General features: G+C 36.8%; 1 protein-coding gene across 7 annotated transcripts in view; it reads left to right on the top strand.

Annotated features, from left to right (window-relative positions):
* Positions 1 to 18322, top strand: part of TUBE1 (tubulin epsilon 1) — a 24235-nt gene extending 5913 nt beyond the window's left edge. For 4 of the 7 annotated variants that reach the window (XM_049899178.1, XM_049899175.1, XM_049899207.1 and 1 more), the window contains 8 exons: positions 2258 to 2373; positions 5155 to 5276; positions 5820 to 6007; positions 6229 to 6404; positions 10861 to 11001; positions 16439 to 16579; positions 17252 to 17426; positions 17555 to 18322. In XM_049899178.1, the coding sequence (XP_049755135.1) occupies positions 2258 to 2373; positions 5155 to 5276; positions 5820 to 6007; positions 6229 to 6404; positions 10861 to 11001; positions 16439 to 16579; positions 17252 to 17426; positions 17555 to 17713 (1218 nt within the window). In that variant the 3' untranslated portion in view covers positions 17714 to 18322. Of the gene's footprint in view, positions 1 to 2257; positions 2462 to 5154; positions 5277 to 5819; positions 6008 to 6228; positions 6405 to 10860; positions 11002 to 16438; positions 16580 to 17251; positions 17427 to 17554 lie in introns of all 7 variants that reach the window. The other 3 variants (XM_049899190.1, XM_049899197.1, XM_049899183.1) reach the window with 1 other exon arrangement.

Genomic DNA, 18322 nt, shown 5'->3' with positions numbered 1-18322 from the left:
TTCGAGTAAAAACACCATATTTTAGGGGAACTAGATTTCTAGATAAATACTAACAAAAAGAACCTTCTTATTTAAGAATATGAAATACTAATGCAGGTTAAATTTTCATTTAAATATATTGGAAAGTTTATTTGCAACAGGTAATTACTCCCCATACAAAGCATGGATCCAGCCTCATTATGGTAAATAACAACCTGCATTATGCAGATGACACAACCTTGCTTGCTGAAAGTGAAGACTTGAAGCACTTACTCATGAAGATCAAAGACTACAGCCTTCGGTATGGATTACATCTAAACATAAAACAAAAATTCTCACAACTGGGCCAATAAACAACTTCATGAAAAATAGAAAAATGTTTGAAGTTGTCAAGGATTTTATATTACTTGGATCCACAATCAATGCCCATGGAACCAGTGGTCGAGAAATCAAAGGATGCATTGCATTGGACAAATTTGCTGCATAGGACCTCTTTGAAGTGTTAAAAAGCAAAGATGTCACCTTGAAGGCTAAGATGTGCCTGACCCAAGCCATGGTGTTTTCAGTCACCTCATACGCATGCGAAAGCTGGGTAGTGAATAAGGAAGACCGAAGAAGAATGGATGCCTTTGAGTTGTGGTTATGGCAAAGAATATTGAATATAGCATGGACTGCCAAAAGAACGAATAAATCTATCTTGAAAGAAGTACAGCCAGGATGCTCCTTGGAAGCAAGGATGGCAAGACTTCATCTCACATACTTTGGACGTGTTATCTTGAGGGACCAGTCCCTAGAAAAGGACACCATGCTTAGTAAAGTACAGGGTCGATGAAAAAAAGGAAGATGCTCAATGAGATAGATTGACACAGTGGCTGCAACAATGGGCTCAAGCGTAACAGCAATTGTGGGCATGGTACAGGACTGGGCAGTGTTTCATTCTGTTGTACATAGGGTCGCTGTGAGTCAGAGCCAACTTCACGGCACCTAACAACAGCGCGACAGGCCTCACCTTCCTCATCTGTAAATTGGAGGTGATTGTAGAACTTATGCATAGAGTTGTGAAGACTAAACTTCTTGGTACATTTAAAGCACTTAGAACAGTGGCATATAGTAAGTGCTTAAAATTTATATGGCCACAAAGACTAAAAAGGTGCATAAACCAAGCACTTCCTCTGTGACACTGAGTCAAGGAGTTAATAGACAGTTTCATAGTGTATCTTAAGGTTATTTCAGGAGTTCCTGGGTAGTGCAAGCAGTTAATGCAGCTCAACTGCTAACCGGAAGGTTGAAGGTTCAACTCTGTCAAGAGGTACCTCAAAAGAAAGGCGTGGCTATCTACTTACAAAAAGTCAGCCATTGAAAACCCTATGGAGCACAGTTCTACTCTGACACACATGGGGTCGCCATGAGTCTGAATCAGCTCTGTGGCGGTTGGTGTTAAGATTATTTCAGAATACTTTTTCAGCTTTTATTTGTTTGTTTTGCATTTCCACTTTTCCGTCTCACTGTAGAAAATATGGGAAGTGAAGTACAAATGAGATGGGACGTAATCCTACTGCCAGATTATTCCTGCTTACATCTTGTCATACTTCCTTCCTGCCTTTTTGCTGTGACTGTTTTTTCATTCCATGGTTAATTTTGTTTTACAGTCTCATTTTCTCTTTAGTAATATAGATTATCCCCCATGTCAGTAAAATTTGTGTTAATAGATTGTGTGGTTACTTGGGGGAAAGGACCCTGTTGTCATCTTTGAGTCTACCCAGTGCCTTGGCCTTGCACATAATAGTAAGTTTGCTGATTTGAATTGGACAGTTTTGGGCTGTGACTCATAAGAGAACAGCATGGTTGTTCCTAGTGAGTAAATACATCAGTGTACGTTACGTTTATTGGAAATATGTTCTAGTGAAGGTTACCTGCCAGATTTCTGAGGAAATTTATAATATTTCCTGATTTCTTAGGAAATTTATAGTAACATATGCATACAAATAAGATTGTTAGACATTCAGTTGAAGGGATTATTCAGTTCCTTTTTTTCCCCACTTGGCATTTTGGAATAGGATAAAAGTATAACATCTGGCTCTTAAGTGGACTTCATCTGTCCAGCAGAGTGAAATTCTTTTATAGTTCTTACAGAAGAGCCTACATAAAGATTTTGGTTAAGCTTAAATAATAAAAAGAACAATGCAGCTTTTAACTAAATTTTTTTTTTTTTTTTTTCATTTACAGGGTGACTATTCCTAAAGGAAAATATGCTAATTAAATTGTATTTCTTTCTCAGGCTGTCTTGATTGACATGGAGGAAGGAGTGGTGAATGAAATTCTACAGGGACCATTGAGAGATGTATTTGATAGCAAGCAGCTCATCACTGATATTTCTGGCTCAGGGAATAATTGGTGAGAATATACTGAACATGAGAATTGAATGTCAACCTAGGAAAGGAAAAAAAAACTTTTTAATAGGTCCTGCTGGCACGAAAGCAAGGTATGAGTTTACCGCGTACAACCGCAGGCCTTTCAGCTCATCATCTGTATCTTAAAAATGATTGCCTCACAATAAACATGGCATTTCACTGTGCTTCGGAGCCGCATGTATTTATTCTTACTCCTAGTTGAAAAAAAAGAATCAAGGAAAGATTAATTTTCCAAATTCCTCTTTGTAAATAAATTCTCGTGTAATACTAACTAGTGACAATAGTTATATAATACCTTTACAAACTGTTCTTTTACCTATACTACTTGACTTTATCGTAAGTTCTCACATTAGTCAAATTTAATAAAATTAATACAGAGGTACAAGCAAGACCTGTCCCAGGATTCATAGTCAGCATAAGGACTGTGGTTGGTCCTTAAATATATAATGGTTACTTCTCTTTAGTGGAAGAAGAGTCCACTAAAGAAAAGTTACAATGAAAGTGTATTATTTGCTATTAAAAAAAAAAAAAGTAGTAGCTGCTTGTTGTTTGCAAATCTAGTACTCATTATTTTAACTATTTGCAGCCAATCTCTCAGGCTTTTGATGTGTGTTGTTGTTAAGTGCTGTTGAGTCAGTTCCAACTCATAGCTACCTATGTACAACTGAATGAAACACTGCCTGGCCCTGCACCATCCTCACAGTCGTTATGCTTGAGCCCATTGTTGTAGCCACTATGTCAATCCATCTCATTGAGGGTCTTCCTCTTTTTGCTGACCCTCTACTTTATCAAGCATGATGTCCTTCTCCGGAGACTTGTTTCTCCTGGTAACAAATCCAAAGTATGTAAGATAAAGCCTTCCATCCTCACTACTAAGAAGCATTCTGGCTGTCCTTCTTCCAAGACATATTTGTTCGTTCTTCTGGTAGTCATGGTATATGCAATATTCTTCACCAGCACCATAACTCAGATGCATCAGTTCTTTAGTCTTCCTTATTCATTGTACAGCTTTCACATGCATCAAGCAATTGAAAATGCCATAGCTTGAGTCAGGCTCCCCTTAGTCCTCAAAGTGACATCTTCAGTTTTTAACACATTAGAGAGAACTTTTGCAGTAGATTTGTCCAATGCAATACATCATTTGATTTCTTGTCTGCTGCTTCCATGGGTGTTGATTGTAGAGACAAGTAAAATGAAATCCTTGACGACTTCAGTGTTTTCTTCTATGGTGAATAAGTGAGCCCACCTGATCACCTAACACTGCATCTCACTTGGCTTTTCTTTAGTTGTGGAATTTACTACGTAACTTTATTTTTTAATAATTTATTTGTTGTTGAGAATATAAACAGCAGAACATACACCAATTCAGCAATTTCTACATGTACAATTCAGCGACTTCGATTACATTCTTCAAGTTGTACAACCACTCTCACCCTCCTTTTCTGAATTGTTCCTCCTCCATTAACATAAACTCACTGCCCTCTAAGTTTCATATCTGATCTTTGTAGCTGCTGTTGTCAATTTAATCTCATATAAGTAGCTTTTAAAAGAGTAAAGTGTTCAAAGCCGACTTTCTTTGCTAGTTTAAGCTAAACTATTGTTTGGTTTTACTGTGTGATTTTTGAGTCACACCTGACCGCATTGTGTGGTGAAATTACTCTTATAATGCTGCTTGAAATTTTGCAGTTAAGAAGGCTTGCTGTGATATTCCTCGTATCTGTTTTCTAACTGTGTGCCATTTTATCTAGTAATAATGTGACCAATGTTTTTCTCACATTTTAAGCCAGATTAGGCTAGTTCAAAAGTTTTTGTGGTCAGTGTCTTTCTAATTGAGTGCTGTCCAAGTTATCTAATGTTGCTGTAATAGAAATACCACAAGTGGATGGCTTTAACAAAAAGAAATTTATTTCTTCACAGTAAAGTAGTCTAAGATTCAGGTCATCAGCTCCAGGGGAAGGCTTTCTCTCCCCGTTGGCTCTAGAGGAAGGTCCATCTCATCAACCTTCCCCTGGACTAGGAGCTTCTCCGCATAGGAACCACAGGTCCAAAGGAAGCGCTCTGCTCCCAGCACTGCTTTCTTGGTGGTATGAGGTCCTCCTGTCTCTCGGCTGGCTTCTCTCTTATATCTCAAAAGAACCTGCTCAAGACAAAAATTGAATCCCGTATATTGAGTCCTGCCTCATCAACACAACTGCTGTTCACCACCCCCGCATTAATATCATAGAGGCAGGATTTACAACACATAGGAAAATCACATCACATGACAAAATGGTGGACAGTCACACAATACCAAGAATCAGGGCCCAGCCAAACTGATACATTTTGGGGGGACACAATTCAATCCATGACAACTACATTCTGCTCTTTAATCTGTAAAACCACTGCAATTCAGAGTATATTTTAAATGAAGAGACAAATCTGTATGTAACTGAAGTCTTTTGTGTTATAATTGTACCTTAAGGGAAAAGATAGAGACAAAAAATTTAGAAAACCATAGTTTAATTAATCTACTGATAAGGAGCTATATTGCCAAGATATTTGAGCATTATAGATATATAATATTTGTTAAATTTTCTATCCAGTGTTTTTGGGATATTATATGACTTACTGTCATGAATCCATAAGATAGAATATATTTCACAGTCCCGTAAAAGCACTTTTTGAAATTTTTCTATACCCTTATATGTAGTTGTTTAGAAACTATAAAATCAAATAGTGTAAGTTTTTGTTTTGTTTTTTTTTTAATCTGTATTCTTTTTTTCAGGGCTGTAGGTCACAATGTTTTTGGCAGTCTTTACCGAGAACAAATTTTGGAGAAACTCAGAAAATCAGCAGAGCAGTGTGATTGTTTGCAGTGTTTCTTTATAATACATTCCATGGGAGGAGGTAAGTAACTCACTTGTTTGCCTGCAACAATGTTAAAGTACAAGTGGGAATTCATTTTGCAAGCATAAGTTTTAATTGCAGACCTATGTTTGACAAATATGGAACTATTGTATGTTCATGTATATACATATTTGTATGTATATAACAGCTTTTTATTATAAAATTGCTTAACATCAAGTGAAGACTGAACACTGTCTTAGTTGAATTTTTTGCTTTTTAACCAGTTCTTTATTGGTAATGTGTGTGTGTGTATGTATATGTGTATAAACTTAAATGTGAAAAAAGTGAAATATAGAAAGCCCACCCAACCTTATGGTCAGAGCCAGAGATGGAATTCAGGATTTTAAGCCTCACTACCCACGTTGTCTTCATTTCCTTATCTGAAAGTAGTTAATAATATACAATCACAGGAACAAATTGATAATTTAAGACTTTAACATACATATCTACAAATACAACATATATTTTAAATTTCTAAACAATGCCTCACAATTGTATTCGGAATCATTTATGCAGTTTTTGTTCTGAAATTTTTATCCTCAGGAACAGGATCTGGACTTGGCACATTTCTTTTAAAGGTGCTTGAAGATGAGTTTCCAGAAGTATACAGATTTGTGACCTCAGTTTATCCTTCTTGTGAGGATGATGTTATAACCTCACCTTATAATAGCACCTTGGCAATGAAGGAACTTAACGAACATGCAGACTGTGTGTTGCCCATTGACAATCAAGTAAGAAATGACATTGATTTATAGACAACTTTGAGATACATTTAATCCCATGTTATGCTTAACGTGTTTATATGAGGCGTTCGTTCCTCTTTACTTTTCAGCCCTCCCATTTTAGAGAAAAACTATATAAACTGTTTTTCTTTCTCTTCTTTCCTTTCTAGTAGAATGTCATCTATGTTCACTCTTCTTAATAGCTTCTCCCAATATTTTTCCCTCAAAAGTCTTTATTTGACATCATTAGCAAAATTGACATCATGATGAATTCTGGAAAGTTGGGTAAAACTGTGAAACCAAAGAGTCTGGTTACTTCAAGTGCAGGGGCTTTAAAAAAGCGGCATGAAAAGCCCTTTGATGGAATGAACAACATTGTGGCAAATCTGCTGCTCAACCTCACAAGGTAATCAGATTGCTGGCATAACTAAGGGTGCTTTAGAAATTTCACTGTGCTTTTGACTGTTCTACATGCCTAGGTAGTAGTATTTTTTTAGTTATTCTAAGTTTTAGGGGATCCTTTTGTTTTTATTTATTTTTTTTTTAAACCTTGGAGTGATAGGTCATAGAAATTTTTGAAAAGCAGTATTTCTCAAAGTATATTTCATAGAATATTAATAGGTGTTAGATGATAAAAGATTTTGGGGTAGATAAGTTTGAGAAACACTTGGTTAGGTAAAAATAAACTTTTTTTTGTGTGTGGAATATCTTAATCTTTTAAATCACTTAATCTATACTTCCTCATTAGCTGGTCTAAAAGATATGCTTGACTTTGGCCCAGAAGATTACTTTGGCATTATTATATTCAAGATTCCAGAATGTATTTAGCAGACCCTTGAGGAATTTAGTTAAGTTTCTAGAATAATTAAATTAGTATTGACCTATATGTATTTCCCCCACGTGTCTGTCAGTTTGTCGTACTGTGGGGGCCTGTGTGTTGCTGTGATGCTGGAAGCTATGCCACCGGTATTCAGATACCAGCGGGATCACCCATGGAGGACAGGTTTCAGCTGAGCTTCCAGACTAAGACAGACTAGGAAGAAGAACCCGGCTCTACTTCTGAAAAGCATTAGCCAGTGAAAACCTTATGAATAGCAGCGGAACATTGTCTGATATAGTGCTGGAAGATGAGCCCCCCAGGTTGGAAGGCACTCAAAAGATGACTGGGGAAGAGCTGCCTCCTCAGAGTTGACCTTAATGACGTGGGTGGAGTAAAGCTTTCGGGACCTTCATTTGCTGATGTGGCACAACTCAAAATGAGAAGAAACAGCTGCAAACATCCGTTAATAATTGGAACCTGGAATGTACGAAGTATGAATCTGGGAAAATTGGAAATCGTCAGAAATGAAATGGAAAGCATAAACGTCGATATCCTAGGCATTAGTGAGCTGAAATGGACTGGTGTTGGCCATTTTGAATCGGACAATTATATCGTCTACCATGCTGGAAATGACAACTCCAAAAGGAATGATGTTGCATTCGTCATCAAAAAGAATGTTTCAAGATCTATCCTGAACTACAACACTGTCAGTGATAGGATAATATCCATACGCCTACAAGGAAGACCAGTTAATACAACTGTTATTCAAATTTATGCACCAACCACTAGGGCCAAAGATGAAGAAATAGAAGATTTTTATCAGCTGCTGCAGTCTGAAATTCATCGAACATGCAATCAAGATGCATTGATAATTACTAGTCTTTGGAATGTGAAAGTTGGAAACCAAGAATAAGGATCAGTAGTTGGAAAATATGGCCTCGGTGACAGAAACAATGCCAGAGATCGAATGATAGAATTTTGCAAGACCAACGACTTCTTCATTGCAAATACCTTCTTTCACCAACATAAATGGTCACTATACACATGGACCTCGCCAGATGGAACACACAGAAATCAAATTGACTACATCTGTGGAAAGAGACAATGGAAAAGTGCAATATCATCACTCGGAACAAGGCCAGGGGCCAACTGTGGAACAGACCATCAATTGCTCATATGCAAGTTCAAGCTGAAAATGAAGAAAATCAGAGCAAGTCCACGAGAGCCAAAATAGGACCTTGAGTATATCCCACCTGAATTTAGAGACCATCTGAAGACCAGATTTGACGCATTGAACACTAGTGACCAAAAACCAGACGAGTTGTGGAATGACATCAAGGACATCATCCATGAAGAAAGCAAGAGGTCACTGAAAAACAGGAAAGAAAGAAAAGACCAAGATGGATGTCAGAGGAGACTCTGAAACTTGCTCTCGAATGTTGAGGAGCTAAAGCAAAAGGAAAAATTGATGAAGTAAAAGAACTGAACAGAAGATTTCAAAGGGCGGCTCAAGAAGACAAAGTAAAGTATTATAATGACACGTGCAAAGAGCTGGAGATGGAAAACCAAAACGGAAGAACACGCTTGGTGTTTCTCAAGCTGAAAGAAATGAAGACAAAATTCAAGCCTCGAGTTGCAATAGTGAAGGATTCTATGGGGAAAATATTAAATGATGCAGGAAGCATCAAAACAAGATGGAAGGAATACACAGAGTCATTATACCAAAAAGAATTAGTCAATGTTCAACCATTTCAAGAGGCAGCATATGATCAGGAACCAATGGTACTGAAGGAAGAAGTCCAAGCTGCTCTGAAGGCACTGGCGAAAAACAAGACTCCAGGAATTGATGGAATAGCAGTTGAGATGTTTCAACAAACAGATGCAGTGCTGGAGGTGCTCACTCATCTATGCCAAGAAATATGGAAGACAGCTTCCTGGCCAACTGACTGGAAAAGATCGGTATTTTTGTCTATTCCCAAGAAAGGTGATCCAACCAAATGTGGAAATTATAGAACAATATCATTAATATCACATGCAAGCAAAATTCTGCTGAAGATCATTCAAAAATGGCTGCAGCAGTATATCGACTGGAACTGCCAGAAATTTAGGCCGGTTTCAGAAGAGGACATGGAACCAGGGATATCATTGCTGATATCAGATGGATCCTGGCTGAAAGCAGAGAATACCAGAAGGATATTTACCTGTATTTTATTGACTATGCAAAGGCATTTGACTGTGGATCATAACAAATTATGGATAATGTTGCAGAGAATGGGAATCCCAGAACACTTAATTGTGCTCATGAGGACCTTTACATAGATCAAGAGGCAGTTGTTCAGACAGAACAAGGGGATACTGATTGGTTTAAAGTCAGGAAAGGTGTGTGTCAGTGTTGTATTCTTTCACCGTACCGATTCAATCTGTATGCTGAGCAAGTAATACAAGAAGCTGGACTATATGGAGAAGAATGGGGCATCAGGATTGGAGGAAATCTCATTAACAACACGCGTTATGCAGATGACACAACCTTGCTTGCTGAAAGTAAAGAGGACTTGAAGCACTTACAAATGGAGATCAAAGACCACAGCCTTCAGTATGGATTGCACCTCAGCATAAAGAAAACAAAAATCCTCACAACTGGACCAATGAGCAACATCCTGATAAACAGAGAAAAGATGGAAGTTGTCAAGGATTTCAATTTACTTGGATCCACAATCAACAGCCATGGAAGCAGCAGTCAAGAAACCAAAAGATGCATTGCATTGGGCAAATCTGCTGCAAAGGACCTCTTCAAAGCGTTGAAGAGCAAAGATGTCACCCTGAAGACTAAGGTGCGCCTGACCCAAGCCATGGTATCTTCAATCACATCATATGCATGTGAAAGCTGGACAATGAATAAGGAAGATTGAAGAAGAGTTGACGCCTTTGAATTGTGGTGTTGACGAAGAATATTGGATCTACCATGGACTGCCAAAAGAACAAACAAATCTGTCTTAGAAGTACAACCAGAATGCTCCTTAGAAGCAAGGATGGCGAGAGTGCGTCTTACATACTTTGGACATGTTGTCAGGAGGGATGAGTCCCTGGAGAAGGACATCATGTTTGGCAGAGTACAGGGTCAGCGGAAAAGAGGAAGACCCTCAACGAGTTGGATTGACACAGTGGCTGCAAGTATGAGCTCAAGCATAACAATTGTAAGGATGGTGCAGGACGGGGCAGTGTTTCGCTCTGTTGTGCGTAGGGCTGCTATGAGTCGGAACCGACTCGACAGCACGAAACAACAACAACAATATGTATTTAATGGACTCTGTAGATGGTGCAAGCAGTTAAGCGCTCAACTTTGAACCAAAGCATTGGCAGTTTGTACCCACCCAAAGACACCTTTTTCAAGGTGTGGTGACCTGCTTCCAAAAGGTCACAGCCATGAAAACCCTGTGGAGCACAGCTCTACTCTGCAACACATGGGGTCAAGATAAGTCAGAATTGACTGAGTGGCAACTGCAGTGGTATATGAGCTTAACTCAATATGAACTCTGTTTTAAATAAGATATTTTTATACGTATAATGAGCAACAATAATAGTATGTTTGTTACACTTCAGATAATCCAGAAATAAGTATTGCTATAGTTGTTGTAAGGAACCTTGGTACCACAGTGGTTTAGCACTAGGCTCCTAACCGAAAGATTGGCAGTTAGAACCCACCAGCCACTCCACAGGAGAAAAGACCTGGCAATCTGCCCCCCCTAAAGATTGCACCCTAGGAAAACCCTCGGACGTACAGGGTCACTATGAGTCAGAATTGACTCGACGGCACACAAAAACAACAATATAGTTGTGTGTTATATTTTAAATATCTCCATATGTGATTGTTCATGATGCTAAGTTTCACTAATACAGCCAAAAAAAAAAAAAAAAGCATATATTCTGCGCTAAAGAATAGTGTACAAAAGGATTCAAGAAAATGCCTGCAAAATAAATCGAGCTGCATTGAAAGTGTATCATTTTTAAAGTCTTTCTCTTTGTTTTAATGTTGACTTTTTAGCTCTTCAAGGTTTGAAGGGTCACTTAATATGGACCTTAATGAAATCAGCATGAATTTAGTTCCTTTTCCCCAACTTCATTATCTTGTGTCAAGCCTGACGCCTCTGTATACACTGGCAGATGTTAACATTCCCCCTCGAAGGTAAGATATTGTAACTTTTTTCCAATTTCTTGAAAATCTGAATTTTTTTTAAAGAGGAAAAAAGTTTATAATTCTAGTTATTTTTTCATATGTCTTAATTTTATACCTTTTATTTGTGAGAAATATATAAAAATACAGTTGACAGCCATTTTTCCATTAGATGCACTAAAATATTTGAAATTAGTGATTAAATTTTTTTGTCTTATGAGAATTAAGTAGGTATAATTTTTAGTGAAGAAGATTGAGGTCTTTGAAGTCAGACAAACGTGAGTCTGAATCATAATTCTGTCACTTACTAGCTATAGGGCCGTGGACAGGTGACTTAAACTCTCAAGTTTTCTCATCTCTAAAAATGAGATTCAGAGTACCTACCTCATATGCTTATTGTGTAGATTAAATAAGTGTGTTTTAAAACTCTTATCACAGCCCCAGCACCGTAGATGATTTTCAGATATTTCTCTCTGTGGTAGCCACTATATATCATTTGCACAATACTTTGTTTTCTGTATGTGTCATTTTTCAGCATAAAACTTACGTCAATTAACAGAAAATGTGGTTTTGAAAGACACTCTTAAGATATACAGTGATGGTGAGCTTGGAAAGTCCACACTGGCTTTCACTGTTGACGTCCTATTAAACTTTATTAGGGAAGCATATGTAAATAAGGAAGTGAAAACTAGATTAAAGATTTATTTTTATAGCTAAAGCATTGGCAGGATAACATTTTTATCCTGTGGGGATGTCACAAGTGATATCAATAAACTTTTATCGGAGCCAATAGCAAATGACCAGTTATGCCAACTAATGGGTAGGACTTTGTTTCTACATGGGGTGCTGCTGACTTGATGATTTAGAAGAATTAATTCCTGATTTAAAATAAGCCTTATTAGTATAACATCGATGATTATGTTTATTAATTAGGGTAAAGAATTCACCATCAGAAGTTACTACTGAGTTTACCATTGGTTTTAGAGCCCGGGCTGAATTTAGCCTTACTCGGCCACTGCGTTTGTGATCTTAGGTAACTTATGTTGTTGTTGCTAGTTGCTGCTGAGTCAATTCTGACTCATGGTGACCCCATGGAGTCCCTGTGTGACACAAATGACTAAGCACTTGACTGCTACAAGGAAGACCAGCTAATACAACTACTATTCAAATTTACACACCAACCACTAAAGCCAAAAATGAAGAAATTAAAGATTTTTGCCAGCTTCTGCAGTCTGAAATTGATTGAACGTGCAATCAGGATATATTGATAATTATAGTGTGAAAGTTGGAAACAAAGAGGAAGGATCCGTAGTTGGAAAATACGGCCTTGGTGATAGAAACGATGCTGGAGATTGCATGATAGAATTTTGCAGGACCAATGACATCTTCGTTGCAAATCCCTTTTTTCAACCACATAAATGGCGACTATACACGTGGACCTCTCCAGATGGAATACACAGGAATCAGATCAACTACACCTGTGGAACGAGGTGATGGAAAAGCTCAGTATCATCAATCAGAACAAGGCCGGGGTGGGGGGCAACTCTGGAACAGACGAGGAGTTGCTCATATGCAAGTTCAAGTTGAAACTGAAGAAAATTAGAGTAAGTCCACGAGAGCCAAAGCATGACCTTGAGTACATCCCAGCTGAATTTAGAGACCATTTCAAGAATAGATTTGAGGCATTGAACACTAGTGACCGAAGACCAGACAAGTTGTGGAGTAACATCAAGGACATCATATATGAAAAAAGTAAAAGATCATTAAAAAGACAGGAAAGAAAGAAAAGACCAAAATGGATGTCAGAAAAGACTCTGAAACTTGCTTTTGAAAGCAAAAGGAAGAAATGATGAAGTAAAAGAGCTGAACAGAGACTTCAAAGGGCAGCTCGAGAAGACAAAGTATTATAATGACATGTGCAAATGGAGATAGAAAACCAAAAGGGAAAAACACACTTGGCATTTCTCAAGCTGAACCGAAGAAAAAATTCAAGCCTCAAGTTGCAGCACTGAAGGATTCTACGGGGAACATATTAAATGACACAGGAAGCCTGGAAAGCAGGTGGAAGGAATACACAGAGTCACTGTACCAAAAAGAATTGGTGGACGGTTCAGCCATTTCAGGAGGTAGCATATGATCAGGAGTCAATGGTACTGAAGGAAGGAGTTCAAGCTGCACTGAAGACATTGGCAAAAAACAAGGCTCCAGGAATTGAGGGAATACTAATTGAGTTATTTCAACAAACAAATGTAGCACTGGAAGTGCTCACTCGTCTATGCCAAGAAATTTGGAAGACAGCTACCTGGCCGTCTGACTGGAAGATATCCGTATTTATGCCTGTTCCCAAGAAAGGTGATCCAGCCGAATGCAGAAGTTATCGAACAATGTCATTAATATCACATGCAAGTAGAATCATTGAAAAGCAGTTGCAGCTGTGTATCGACAGAGACCTGGCCAGAAGATTCAAGCTGGATTCAGAAGAGGACATGGAACCAGGGATATCATTGCTGATGTCAGGTGGGTCCTGGCTGAAAACAGTGAATACTAGAAAGATGTTTACCTGTGTTTTATTGACTATGCAAAGCCATTTGACTGTGTGGATCATAACAAATTATGGATAACATTGCAAAGAATGGGAATTCCAGAACACTTAATTGTGCTCATAAGTAACCTGTACATAGACCAAGAAGCAGTCATTTGAAAAGAGCAAGGGTATGCTGCATGGTTTAAAAGTCAGGAAGGGTGTGTGTCAGGATTGTATCCTTTCACCATACTTATTCAGTCTGTATGCTGAGTAAATAATCTGGGAAGCTAGACTGGATGAAGAAGAATGAGGCATCAGGCTTGGAGGAATACTCATTAACAACCTTCATTATGCAAATGACACAACCTTGCTTGCTGAAAGTGAAGAGGACTGGAAGCACTTACTGATGAAGATCAAAGACCACAGCCTTCAGTATGGATTATACCTCAACATAAAACAAAAATTCTCATAATTGGACCAATAAGCAATGCCATGATAAACGGAGAAAAGTTTGAAGTTGTCAGTGCTTTCATTTTACTTGGATCCACAGTCAACCCATGGAAGCAGCAGTCAAGAAATCAAAAGATGCATTGCGTTGGGCAAATCTGCTGCAAAAGACCTCTTTATAAAGTGTTAAAAAGCAAAGATGTCACCTTGGAGACTGAGGTGCGCCTGACCCAAGCCATGGTGTTTTCACTCGCCTCATATGCATATGAAAGCTGGACGATGAATAAGGAAGACTGAAGAATTGACGCCTTTGAATTGTGCTGTTGGGAAAGAATATTGAATATGCTGTGGTCTGCCAAAAGAGCGAAAAATTCTGTCTTGAAAGAAGTACAACCAGAATGCTCCTTAGAAGCAAGGATGGTGAGACTATGTCTCACATACTTTGGACATGTTATCAGGAGGGATCAGTCCCTGGAAAACAACCATGCTTGGTATAGTAGAAAAAAAAAAAATTTTTTTTTTTTTTTTATTTTGTAGAGGGTCAGCAAAAAAGGAATACTGCAACAATGGGCCCAAGCGTAACAAGGATTACGAGGATGGCACAGAACAAGGCAGTATTTAGTTCTGTTGTACATAAGGTCACTATGAGTCAGAATGCACTGGATGGCACAAGTAAAATATACACCTTTAATGTGGGCACATAAAATGTAAATTTGTGCTAAAATGTTTGTATAATAGTGATAATTCAGATATTTTTATATTTGAAGTTCTGTAAAAAAAAAAAAAGAGACATGGAAATTGTAATTAAATTCAGCATAAAGAAAAATGCTTTGACTTGGTTCTTCAACCTGAGTATTTCAAGCCAAATGAGTTTCTTGTCATTTTACTTGGTGTATTTTGATAAATACCGTATTTGTATCTGTAGTTTTGTTTTTTTTTTTTTCAATTTATTTAATCATACTGTGATTTGCAGTAAAGTTTGTTTTTAATTAAAATGTATTGGTGAAAATGTATAAGGAGCTTACTGTCTTTGTTCATTTTACTTTTGCTTCTGCTTATACTGTAGATGTTTCAAAGAACTGCCACAGTTTATCCTTGATTAAATAGTGTTGTTTTTTTTTTTTTTAATTACGCTATTAGAAGACATAGTTTTAAAATGGTCTCAGTTTCTTATAAGTAGTTTCTAAACAAGTGAGAATGGTTTTGGCTTTAATTTATGTTAATGAATGTCAGTTATGTACCTAGTCCTTTTTTATCAAAAGAAAATAAGCAGTAAGCACATAGGAGGGTATATATATATATATATGTTTCTTGAAACTGTATGTTTCTAATGTAAATAAAGATAAGTATTCCAATAATTATAAAGAGTTCCAACAAAATCTTCCTAGTTTTTGTAATTTATGGAATAAGAAGAAAAATCAGAAGTGTGTTTGCCTACTTGTTGTATAGTGGTCCTTAACCTTTTCTTAGGATCTTCTGTGAAACATCTATAGTGCTACTCCATAAAAACACCCCAAGGCACATATACTCCAAAACTTTGAACACAATAACAGGATTCATAAATTCCCCAAAGGCCACCTGTCCCCCAAGGAGTCCTCTATTCCTTCTACTTTAGGATAATTAGGATATAATGTGAGCTCCATTAGGGCAGAAAATTTTAATTCCTGCTGGGCCCCTTGCACTTAGAATAGGGCCTGGCACATAGTAGGCATTTAGTAAATAACTGTTGAAGGAATAGGCAGCATAGTTTCCACACCTCTTTCCAGACATTCTGCAGTTTCCGCTCACAGAGCTCTGCCTTGAATTATCAAAGGGACCTAGACTTGTTTATATTAAATGGGATTTAAGAACCAGAATATGCCCATATTAAGGACCTAGGAGGCTGTATATTATTAAATATAAAATGTTTCAGTCACATTTATCTTCCTGTCTTTAACTGAAGGATAAAACAGAATCTTTAAGAAGGTCTCCCCTTTTAGGAACACTGCTACAGAGTTTTATCTGTCATAGGAGAGCCTAACATTGTCCTTCGATGAGTTCCTACTAATTATTAACTAATATATGTTGTAATACATTTTCCAGAGACAAAGTAATTTTAATGGTGTAGGCTTTTAATTAGTTTTGATAGTTCTGATACTATAAAGTAAATGAGTATACTGAACTAAATAATGGTACAATAAGGTTCAGAAATCAGTACTACATAGAGTTCCTTAATGCTACAGTTAAGATTTTGTAGCTACCAGAAATCACCAACATACTGCAGAAGCATCACTTTTCTCAAAAAAAAAAAGGGAGGGGTGGGGCGGGTGGTAGATATTGCATGATTTCCTTGCTTCTGCTTGTCACCAAGATTACTTTGAGAAAATGATAGCTGAGATTGGGCATTTATTTGTGTGTGGTTTATATCTATTCATGACTGTCTTTTTATTTTATGGTTATACCTAGAAGAATTAATATTTTGTATAACTATTGTTCTAGGTTGGATCAAATGTTTTCAGATGCTTTTAGCAAAGATCACCAGCTAATTCGGGCTGACCCCAAACGTAGTCTCTACCTCGCCTGTGCCTTAATGGTTAGAGGAAATGTACAGATTTCAGATCTTCGCAGAAATATTGAAAGGTTTGATTTTATATTTTTTCAAGATAATTCATTATGGCCACTACTTGGGACAGTGTAGCAGAGTAGTTAAGACTGCATCTCTTCAAATTCTAGCAGTGTCACTGAAGTGTGACCTTGAGCAAGCTACCTAGCCTCTCTGGCTTATTTTCCTGAAATATAAAATACAGATAATAGTAATACAAAGTTGTTATTTATGAGTATTAAATGATATATGGGAAGTGTTAATTTCTGAACTTGTTCAAAGTTTTAGCTGATTTTGTCATTTGAGCTGATTGTTACTATCTTATTATTACCCCTAGTAGTGCTGTTACTACCACTAATACTAGTTACTACTTCTAAATTTATGTCTTAGTATTTATGTCTATAAATTGCAAAGTAAGGAAAATTATAATGGGTTCATTTCTTTTTTTATCTCCAGATGTCTGATGTGAAGGAATGTGTTTCTAACTTTTTGGGTCACCATTACAGCCGGTTTAATGCCTTTCTACTAAATGTTTGATAATTTACTGTGAAACTGTTCCCTGAACTAATTTTGATATTGCTTATAGTATGAAGTAGATAATTTACATTATAAACAAGCAATTGGAATGATATCATCAGTAATACGGGCTCTTGTAATATGGCAGACATTTTTAGTACCTTAATTCTTACCTTTGAGTTTTTCTATCTTAGATTAAAACCTTCGCTACAGTTTGTCTCCTGGAATCAAGAGGGCTGGAAGACCAGCCTATGTTCAGTACCTCCTGTGGGCCATTCTCATTCATTATTAGCTTTAGCAAATAACACATGCGTGAAACCTACCTTTATGGAACTGAGAGAAAGATTCATGAGGCTCTACAAGAAAAAAGTAATTATCAGTACACTTTTGTAACTATGTGTGTTTATTTTGGCTATTTAAGATGTTTTCATCTTACAGATTGTAGTATGTATTAAATTTCCTAAAATGGTAAACTTTATCCAGTTTTTTATTTGTAGGCTCACCTTCATCACTATCTACAAGTTGAAGGAATAGAGGAAAGCTGTTTTACTGAAGCTGTGTCATCTTTATCAGCGCTCATACAAGAATATAACCAACTGGATGCCACAAAAAGCATGCCTATACAAGATTTACCTAGACTAAGCATAGCTATGTAAAAAATATATTATGCCAGCTTTTATTTTTTCTTAGTTTCACATTTTTAGTCACTTTACCTTTCTGTTTCACCATTTTTGTGATTCAGAAAGCCCAGTTTGTGTTTCTTATATTATCAGGAAATTTGTTTTGTTTTGTTTGCCTAAAAGAGCAGCTGCCATTTAATCACAATTTGTTGATGATACCAGTGGTACAATTAGTGAAGTCTTAATTAATAACTTTAAACATTTGTCTTCAGTAAGATACCCTTTTCTAAAATTGAGAACAACAAAGTGCTTTAACAATTTATTTTATTAGCAGTCTCATATTTAGGCACACATACACTGATAATCATGTCTTTAATAAAAATCTTGTACAGATGTATTTTCGTATTTATTTATAATTTATATTTTGATCTTATTTTTAAATTACCCTGATTTCTATATAATATCCACTTTCAGGGGTAGGTTTTGTTATAACTGTTCAGGAAGCTTTGTTTCTAACTTGTTTGCACTCAGAAGAATCACAGTTTATGTCTTTATTTTAACATGTATTTTTATTAAATTATTTTTAAATATTGCTCTTTTATCAAACAACTTTATAATAATAAATGTCCATGATTTTAAATATTA

Source organism: Elephas maximus, chromosome 1 (genome assembly GCF_024166365.1).
Source record: "Elephas maximus indicus isolate mEleMax1 chromosome 1, mEleMax1 primary haplotype, whole genome shotgun sequence".
NCBI classification, from domain to species: Eukaryota; Metazoa; Chordata; class Mammalia; order Proboscidea; family Elephantidae; genus Elephas; species Elephas maximus.
The sequence above is the reverse complement of the archived record's forward strand: the minus strand, read 5'-3'. Positions and strand labels throughout refer to the sequence as shown.